Genomic DNA, 9921 nt, shown 5'->3' on the forward strand with positions numbered 1-9921 from the left:
TTGAAAATAAAAATAAAAGATAGGAAGATATATTAATTCATTAGGAGTAGATGAAGATATATTGAAAAATATCTAGTACCCGTGAAGAAATAATAATTGAATGTATAAAAAAATTTTGGTACCCGTCAACAAAATTGAATGTATAAAAAAATATCTGGTATCCGTAAAAACACTTATATCAATAAGATTTTTTAATAAAAATATAATTTTGTTATAAAATATGTGAATAATAGAAGCTAAAAAAATTTGGATGAAAAAAGTATGAGAAAGATTAAAGAGAAATAAAAAAGAAAATTATATTTGAAAATAAGAATAAAAGCTAGGAAGATATATTAATTCATTAGGAGTAGAGGAAGATATATTGAAAAATATATGGTATCCGTGAAGAAATAATAATTGAATGTATAGAAAAAATTTCGGTACCCGTAAAAAAAATTGAATGTATAAAAAAATGTCTGGTACCCATAAAAACACTTATATCAATAAGATTTTTTAATAAAAATATAATTTTGTTATAAAATATGTGAATAATAGAAGCTAAAAAAATTTGAATGAAAAAAGTATGCGAAAAATTAAAGAGAAATCTTATTAATATAAAAAAGAAAATAATATTTAAAAATAAGAAATAAAGATAGAAAGATATATTAATTTATTAGGAGTAGAGGAAGATATATTGAAAAATATCGGGTACCTGTGAAGAAATAATAATTGAAGAAAAAATTTTGGTACCCGAAAAAAAAATTGAATGGATAAAAAAATGTCTGGTACCCGTAAAAACACTTATATCAATAAGATTTTTTAATAAAAAATATAATTTTGTTATAAAATATGTGAATAATAGAAGCTAAAAAAATTTGAATGAAAAAAGTATGAGACAAATTTAAGAGAAATCTTATTAATATAAAAAAGAAAATAATATTTAAAAATAAGAATAAAAGATAGGAAGATATATTAATTCATTAAAAGTAGAGGAATATTATTTGAATTTGAAATTTTTGAAAAAAGAGAAAATCGAAATAAAATATTTTAATAATATATTATACATGTATAGGTGAATGAGTTGACAATATATAGTAAAAGTTGGTATATGCATTGACAATGTGAAGATTGATTTGATTGATACAAAAATTTATTTTATTAAATATATTTATTTGTGAATTTGAAACAAAGAAAAAAATGTAAGAAAGAAAGAGAAGTTGGATGGAGAAACCATCCATGTGGCACAATAGAAGAGCAATAAGGACATTTTGGTATTTGACCCAACATATAATTTTCTTATATTATAGATATGTACAGGAAATTTTTGGATTGATAAAGATGATGAAGAAGAAAAGGAAGAATCCTAACAATTTTAATTTAGGGTTAAAATTTTTTTTTTTAAATAATTTAAAATAGTCTTAACTGCCATGTCTTTTGTTACAGTTAAACGGAAGAAAAAGAACTCGGCAACTTTAATTGTCACCTTATAGTAACACTATTATTCACCAATGTTTCTTTATTTGATATAGATAAATCCTCTCAAATGCATAAAGTTTAACTTTTTTGTTCTTAAGTTACCGCTGATAATTTTACAGTACTTGAATACACTGTTGCAGTACGTACAATCATCTCAACACCCAAAATTTATCCACAGAAACCAGCGTAGATAGCAAGCTGCGTGGATACCATAATTCGATCTGCAGGCATTATTATCTACCACATAAGCAAAAGACACTTCTCTATACTCAGTTGGATACACAATTACGGGGAGGAATGGGTTCATTGATATCAATGTTGTATCATTAAAAACACTAAAGTGAAACTATCCATCCCCGAAACTCAAACCAGAAACTTAAACCAGGATCTCCACGTATCCATGTAAATTAACTTGTCAAAACGTCAATAGATATGCTGTAATCCAAGCACACATTCAGGTGACCAACACAAAGCTACAAAGATCGGTCAACTTTGGGAGATTCAAATCAGTAAACCGGCTTCCTTAAGAGCAGCTTTATAGTCTTCGACACTTCTTTCTCGCACCTACATTCAGTGACAGAAACAAAATGATTTATGAAAGATACTAATCTTTATAATCCTTTGCACATGCATACAAAGTCTTTCATAATTCAAGTGCATTAGGAAGTAGTATATACCTCTGCTACATGGGTTCCAAAATGGTTTTCAATCTTTGACATCAGCTTTTCATCCCTTTCGTCGCATATCAAGTTAAATACAGCACCTATTCAATCAGATGAAACAAATTTAAAACAAAAACTTAGTATTTTGCACCACTACTGAAAAATCATGCATAATTTACTCACGAGTGAAATTATAAATTGACTTCCTTTAGAAAATGTTAAAATACATGCCAAACAATAACAAATGCTGGCCTGGATCAAGGGGAGGATTGCCCGAGCCCTAAAAAGAAATACATAAGGCATGTAGATACCATCCCCTAGCCATATATCTAGTTGATATGGGATCTTAGAATGGCAGTTGAATACCCGAGATTGGACATATGGAAAGTAAATTTTAGACATCAATGGGAAACTCTATCAGGTTTCAGATAAGACGAAATGCCAAGTCAGAATTATACCTAATTCAACCCTAAGAACTAGCTCAAGGGGAAAAATTGGCCCAGTCTTGCAACGATCTGAGTACTTTGATCATATCTCTTACCAATGTGGAATATCTTTAAATATTGATACAGAATAGTAAAAATTGAGTGTATTATTTCCTAAATGAGAATGATTACCAGAGTTTCCTCCTATAATCCCCGGAGCAAAGCTCCTAGGAGAAGAGATGATTCTCATTTCCCAACAGAAAAAGATGTTGGGCATATCACCTCTTGCTATCCCTATTATTTAATATAGCTACCCTTTCCCTCCAACAGATTGGCCACATTAGCAATTTGAACCAATTCTGTATTCGGCCCATTTGTTGGGCTAAGGCGCAAACCCCCACTACCTAACAAACATAATAAGGACAAAGCGGAAAAATTTTAAATGGAATTGGATTGTGGGGCCAAACAAGCCAATATTACAACATTACCCCCACCAAAGTAGGGCCAATCAATTCAAGGGTCTGCACGATCAGGTTGGTGGAACATGAAAATGCAGCTCACAGAAATGAGCAAATTCTATACACTTTTTTGTCTGGACTTTATCAAGCCCAGAATAACATTCACATTCCACATATACAAAAAGCTTGAAGTATTACTAGTTAGTTCAGAGTAAGGAAAGAAACATCTATTTTTCAACCAATGAAACGTTGTGGCAACAACACTGTTTCTTTGAGGGAAATAACACCAACAAAATATTTGCGGCCAACATTTACTTACTCTTTTGATTATAAATTCTTGGTATAAGGAAAGAGCATGACTAAAATACTATGAGATACATAATATTTGACTTAAACAAGCTGAACACAATATTAACAGGAAGCTCACTTGATAAAATAATATAATAGTTAATGATTGCTACACAACATTAAGCCGACAGTTTTAGAAACTTACCCTTGCGCCCAAATCGCCCAGCCCTACCAACCCTGTGCAAATAGACCTCACAATCAGGCTCGGGTTCACGGCCACGGACGAACTCAGCAGCATACTTCAACGGAAGATCATAGTTGATAACCAAATTAACCTAAACAATGAAATGGAAGGATGCATAAAAAACCAACGAGTCCAAGCACACATAAAGGGAAGCAGAGAGAAAGAGAGACCAAATGAGCACCTGTTGCTGATCAAAGCCACGGGCAAGAACATCAGTTGATATAAGAACCTGAGTCAAACCATCTTTAAACTCCTTGACTATCTTGTCTCTCTCGTCATGTTCAAGAGCACCTTGTATGGAAGTAACTTCATAGCCTAAATCAACAAGGGCTTTATGCAACATTTTCGCACTATTTCTAGTGCGCACAAATATAATAGTTTGCCCTACATTCTCTCCTATTTCAAATATATAATTTTTAATCACTTCAATCTTAGCAAGTTCATCAGGAACACGAACTTTGTACTGCTTCACTGCATCTAAAGATAGCTCCTCTTTCTTCACGAAAAGTTTATTATGCTCCTTCTTCTCAACAATCCTTGTAACAAAATTTTTGACAACGTCGTTAAATGTAGCAGAAAACAGAAGAACCTGCAGAAACACAAGGCAATCAAAATTTTCTTAGAGAATAAACACTCAAAAAGCAACTGTAACATACAAACATTTAAAATCTTTGTCTGATATGATTCTACTAGTTCCTTTCTAGAAAAGGGAAATGTAGTACTGAAAAAAACAAGATCAATAGATAAATGAAAAAAAGCAATGCTCCCAGTCAAGGATGAATCCTCTTTAGCCCCAGGCTATAAGCCGAGCTAAGAAAATACAACCAGAAGATCACATCTCTGTAACATTCTTATAGAAGAAATTTCAAGAAGCTGAAAAGTATGACGGAAATGGAGCTGGCTCCTTACAAGATTTAAAAGATAACAATTAGGAAAGCAAGGGTCTAACAGGGTAATGACAGTAGACTGATAAAAAATAAATTATTCCCCAGTACAACCTAACCAACCACCGATTGCCACCATAAAATGTATTGTACACATCTTCTGTTACACACCTCCTAAATAATCATTCCAACTCCTGGCCTGATTCTTGTATCCTCTCTCCCGATCCCTCTTTGCCATGTGTCCATTATGATATTATTCCCTCTCTTTGCATAATGGGCCTATGAATATTCCCCAAACCAGTTTGATCTTGTCTTAAAGGTGAAATTTACGGAAGACTATTAATAAAAGCACCGTCTTCCCATCTATTCTCATGATCTGAAAGAACTGCCCATTTAATTAAAACTCATCAAGAAACTTGTGCACTATTAACACCTATAAGGGTTTGTGAAAAAAATAGCTCTAAGAGAACCAAAGAGACAATTCCCACTCTTCAGTTTAAAACTGTGGAAGACCAGATGGCCCTCTTGGGCTTCAATACATGAACGACCAGATGCACCAGTTTACCATTGTGTAGGAAGGTAAATCCAGCCTATTAGCTTCAGTCCCTACCTTTTTTAATGACATAAGGGCCTTAAAACCTTGGTCCTGGTTTCTCATTGGCACCAATGTTATCAGAAGCTAATCATTCATCAACACATGGGGATATTGGGTCAAATAAAAATGTTACTATAAAATTAAATACTCCCTCAGTCCCAAATATTTGTCGCATTTGACCATTTCACACGGAATAAGAAAATATGATAAAAGAGAAAAAGAATGATGATTTTACTAATTATCAAAACTAACTATTGGTGTATTTTTATTATCTTAAATGCAAAGTGAAGAATAATAACTTTAGTGTGATGCACATAACACTAATTAGACGGTATAGTTAAAATATAAGCAATTAAAGTTATATTGGAAACAAAAAGTGACAATCTTTTGTGGACATTTTTTTGTAAAAGATGTGACAGTTGTTACGAGACAAAGTGAGTATTAAATTAATAAATTTTATAAAAAAAAAGATATGTATCTATTCAAAACATGCCACTTTAACTAGAATAAGTGTTTTAAAAGGGCAGCATTAGGGTCCAAACTAAGGGAAAGACTTTTCTCTCCCTTCTAGCTAACTTCTCATCGTAATTCATAAAATCATTATCTGTTGTTCCCTTCCAAGTCTTTCTCAGTCCTATGAGAAAAGACTTCTACTGGATTTTGGGAGCCAGCCTAAGTGGCAGTTGGATCTGTGTGCATGCAAGGGCACAACATTATTGGGTGAGTATAATAAGCTGTAAAACATCTTACTGTTTACTTTCTCATAAAATAAGATGAAAAATGGCACTGCAGTGCGCTTCAAACTCCTTTCACAAATTGTAGGAAGTGCTTAGATAGAACCTAGTTTTGTTCATGCCCTCCCGATGGAAAGCAATCATAATAACACATCATTTAAAAACGGTTGTTTGACACATTGTTTAGTGTAAAATGATGATGTAGATGCTGTCTTTATGTTGTCAGTGGTACACTAGAGAGGAATAGCATAGCTGTGGTAGGGCACGACGCAAATTATTTTGGTTTGTGAGCCTCCGTCATAGCAGTTGCAGAGGCCGCTAACTGCTGGGAAATTGCAGCCCCAAACTGATTTCACAACTTCTCGCTATTATGGTTTTGAGGCGAAATTCCTCAAATCCTTTTTTAAACAGTTATCTTTTTTGAGGGTATAAATGTCAATTTGAACCCTTTCAAGGGTAATGTTCTGTGTGTTCCTCATTAAGTTATATTATTGGTCACGGACTCGCGGACAATCATTATGTTCTTGCTCACAATCATTTTGTTCTTCCTACTTTTAGTGCAATTTTGTTATGTCCTTCTCTGTTTAAGTATTATTATTACTTTGGTCACTGAATTTTAGTCTTGGCAAATGGCAATAGAAGTTATCCCGCTACTCACTATAGCATTTTAGAGAGTCGGTGCTACACGACACATTTTAGGGGATTAACAACTTAAACACAACCTGTTTATATTGAGTCAACGCAAGAATTTTTTGTATGGATGGATGGAAATGTCAAACATAAAAGCACACTAATGCAAGAGAGAGATCAACAAACCTGACAGTTTGAATTGAATTTTTCTATTTCTTTCATTATCCTCAGTGAGTCATCTTTGAATCCATCCTGCAACAGCACATTTTTACAGTTACTAAGTAAATTGAGATGTGTCATATTTAGCAACCAAACCCTGCTAAAAAATATAGAGGAGAAAAAAAGTATGACAAATCAATTAAACCAAAACAATTCCTTGAACCTAGAACTGGGTCTTATATTTCCTACATATTTACGTGGAATTGTTTTCACTTGGAAGTAATTACTAGCTAGAACTAAATAAAAAGATGGGTTGTTTAAGAGCAATCTCTTCCCCTTAATCCATTGCAAGAAAGGGAGAGTCATCCTAATATCCATAAAAAAAACTTTGATCTGCAGGCATTATTCATGCCATTTCTGCAAAGGCCATCAATGTAATTCTCTCAGTGGTCCACCACAACAAATAACCAATCACATAAGTTTTAAGCTGCTTCATAAGTGGCAACTCTATATGCAGATTAAATGCCTCTCACCAATGCAACATCAGCTCTTAATGTCAGTACCTTTTCATAGTTCATAAGAGTATTAGCACTAAATTAGGGTAGAATACACAGGCTATACATAAGTGACGATGTGTAGGCGGAGTGGGGTCAAGAAATCAAGAATGGGATTGCTAAGATGGAAACCAAGTGGAAATTAGATGTAAACCAAAAACTGCAAAGGGTTGGTTCATCTTTGTTTTAGTATATCAGCAAAAGAGGGATTGTGGGAGCTAAGGCTGTAGACTAATAATTTTAGTAGTTGTTATTTCATTTTAGTAGGATCTGTTGTCTCGTCAAGGGAACTGCAGGGGTATTAGCACTTTTCGTGTAATGACCCCATGTGGTTGATGGGTAATGTTGTTCATTATGTATGTTGTTCATTATGGGCTCGAAAAAAAGGGAAGTCATACAAAATACAGCATTTCAGTATAACATGAGTACAGTGCACAGTGGAATCTGAAATTCTGAATTATAATTTTAATAATGTTATGCCCGGTGGTATCTACTAATGTTTGGGCCAGGTATCTAGTAGTGACATACTCTAGCATGTTAACATGTCCATAAGGTCTTGAAATGGTTTTGGTTTATGATAAATATTATACTTATGTTTCTTGTACTTGCATACAACTCTAGACATAAAATAACACTGTAGTCTGTAGTCACATTCCTTTTCTGATGCAAACAATATCTACTCAACATGACAAAATTTACCTCAGCAAGCATTTGATCAGCCTCATCAAAAACGAGAATCTTCAATCTTGTCACCCCAAGTTTCTTATAAGTCATCAAATTCTTAATTGTGCCTGGAGTACCTATAACAATCTGAGCCATAATAGGCGACCTTTTTGAAATTGGAATCGAATCCCTTCTGTCCATAGGAACTGCACACTCTGAGCTAATCCCTGTGTACTTCCCCATCTTACGGAGAACTTCAATGTTCTAAAACACACCCAACAAAGAAAAAATCACTCCACATTGTTCAACACAATCTATTATGAAATCAGAAAACTTAAATCAAAATCAAAGAGAAATAACTTATCTGTTTGCATAAGCATTTGTGAAATTTTTTGAAAGAGTTTATGAAATCAGCTTATAATATATCCATGTGTAGATTTTAGCTTATTTCCATATAAGCTATCAAGGACAGCTTAGGGAATAAAAAAGTTTACAGCTTATATAACAGTGGTTTGACATTATTTAATCTAATACAGAAACATAAACTTGTAGTGTGTTTGGTTATGTGGTGAAAAGAATTGATTTTGAATCAATTGATTCTGTAAAAGCTAAAAGTGAGTTGAAGGTAAAGTGATTTATGTTGAAGTGAGTTGAACATCAAATTTCAATGTAAAAATCACATTTAAACTCAAAAGCTACAAATTCTAGCTTCAAGTAGAATCAATTTTGGAGGCAGAATCATTTCGACTTTAGAAGAATCAAACAACTCAAAATCATTATAAAACCAATTCTCCACCTTTAAAATTGTCTTTGACTCTTCCAAAAGTTAAACCAAACATACATTAAGAGGTTTATGCTATAAGCACTTAACTAAGTTGTTCATCCAAATTGGGCTAAAAGCAAAGCATCTAACCTGAATAGCTAACTCCCTAGTGGGGCAAATGCAAAGAGCTTGAGGAGCTTGCAAAGTTGGATCAACACGACTAAGCATCCCAAGCACAAAACAAGTGGTTTTCCCAGAACCATTATGTGCTTGCGCGATCAAATCCCTATTAGGAGGATTGAGGATCATCGGCAAGCTCACTGCTTGTATCTTGCTAGGCTTTTGAAACTTCATCTCTACATATAGTCCCTTCAGAAGCTCGTCCGATAAAGACAATTCCTCGAATGTCGCGGCCGACGTGTAGGGAGTGTCACCAGATGTAACCTGCATCATAATTCAAAAAGATCAAGTCATGTTTTCAAGATTTGAAAGATGAAAAAAAAAGAGGATCGGTGGTGAACCGAACCGCTTGGATGTTTGAGTCGTCGGGATCGTCTAAGAACTTAGAAGAAGACTTCTTGTCTTCATCGATGGCTAATTCGTCGACTTTGAGGGTGGGTGTTTCGGAGGTGGAGCTTGGGGATGGGATGGTTTCTTCGTCGGCTTGATCGGCCCAGCTTTTAGACGCCGGTGGAGGAGAGGTGTTAGAAGATTCTGCCATGATACGGATTCGAAGTGGATGAGACTGGAAGTGGTGAATGATAATTCAGTTGGCAGTGTGAATCGGAGTTCGAAAGGGAAATGGGCAAGGTGGCCGGAGATACTCTGGCGGCGGAGGTGAGAGGGATGTTGAGAAGTAGTGGTGGCAGTTAGGGTTACGGCAGTTGTGTTACTAGTTACTTGTAGTAACTCTGACTATCAAGGTTGCGTCCAGTTAAAGCAGATACAAATCTTAGGCCGTGAAACTATGCGATTTTGCATTCAGATTTTTTTTTTTTTATATAATATATTTATGACAGTAGATCACCCTTTTTCTCTATATTTATTTTAAATAGAAGATTTTTCAAAGAAAAGATATTTAAATTAATAATAAATTTTTTTATATATAAAAATATTTAGATTAATAATAAATTTTTCTTGTAAATTATTTTTGGATCAAAAATATTTGATCATAAAAATCTTTATATCAATAAAAGATTTTTTTACGGTATATAAATATTATTTTTGTTTAGGTATCATTTATAAAAATATTTGGAACAATAATAAATTTTTTTCTCGTATATCATTATTGACTCAAAAATATTTGAATCATAAATATTATTTTTTCGTATATAAAAATATATAGATCAATAATAAAAAAATTTCCGTGTATTAAAAACGCATATGTATGCATGGATTCTGGTCTGG

At 33.5% G+C, this 9921-nt stretch overlaps 1 protein-coding gene across 1 annotated transcript; it reads right to left on the minus strand.

Moving 5' to 3' along the window:
- Positions 1 to 1477: 1477 nt before the first annotated feature.
- On the minus strand, positions 1478 to 9480 carry LOC131644655 (DEAD-box ATP-dependent RNA helicase 38). The gene is made up of 8 exons (XM_058915212.1): positions 9041 to 9480; positions 8665 to 8958; positions 7788 to 8015; positions 6562 to 6627; positions 3714 to 4121; positions 3494 to 3623; positions 2133 to 2218; positions 1478 to 2019 (listed from the first exon to the last, which is right to left on the minus strand). The coding sequence occupies exons 1-8, from the start codon at positions 9233 to 9235 to the stop codon at positions 1957 to 1959; spliced, it is 1470 nt and encodes a 489-aa protein (XP_058771195.1). The 5' UTR covers positions 9236 to 9480; the 3' UTR covers positions 1478 to 1956.
- Between the last annotated feature and the right edge of the window lie 441 nt (positions 9481 to 9921).

This window comes from Vicia villosa, linkage group LG1 (genome assembly GCF_029867415.1).
Source record: "Vicia villosa cultivar HV-30 ecotype Madison, WI linkage group LG1, Vvil1.0, whole genome shotgun sequence".
In the NCBI taxonomy this organism is placed as follows: domain Eukaryota; kingdom Viridiplantae; phylum Streptophyta; class Magnoliopsida; order Fabales; family Fabaceae; genus Vicia; species Vicia villosa.

Coding starts and splice junctions, on each gene's coding strand:
- LOC131644655 (XM_058915212.1), bottom strand. CDS start 9,235: ATGGCAGAATCTTCTAACACCTCTCCTCCACCGGCGTCTAAAAGCTGG. Junction 3,624..3,713: donor GTGGCTTTGATCAGCAACAG/GTGCTCATTTGG, acceptor TTCATTGTTTAG/GTTAATTTGGTTATCAACTA. Junction 2,219..3,493: donor TGGGCGATTTGGGCGCAAGG/GTAAGTTTCTAA, acceptor CTGATTGAATAG/GTGCTGTATTTAACTTGATA.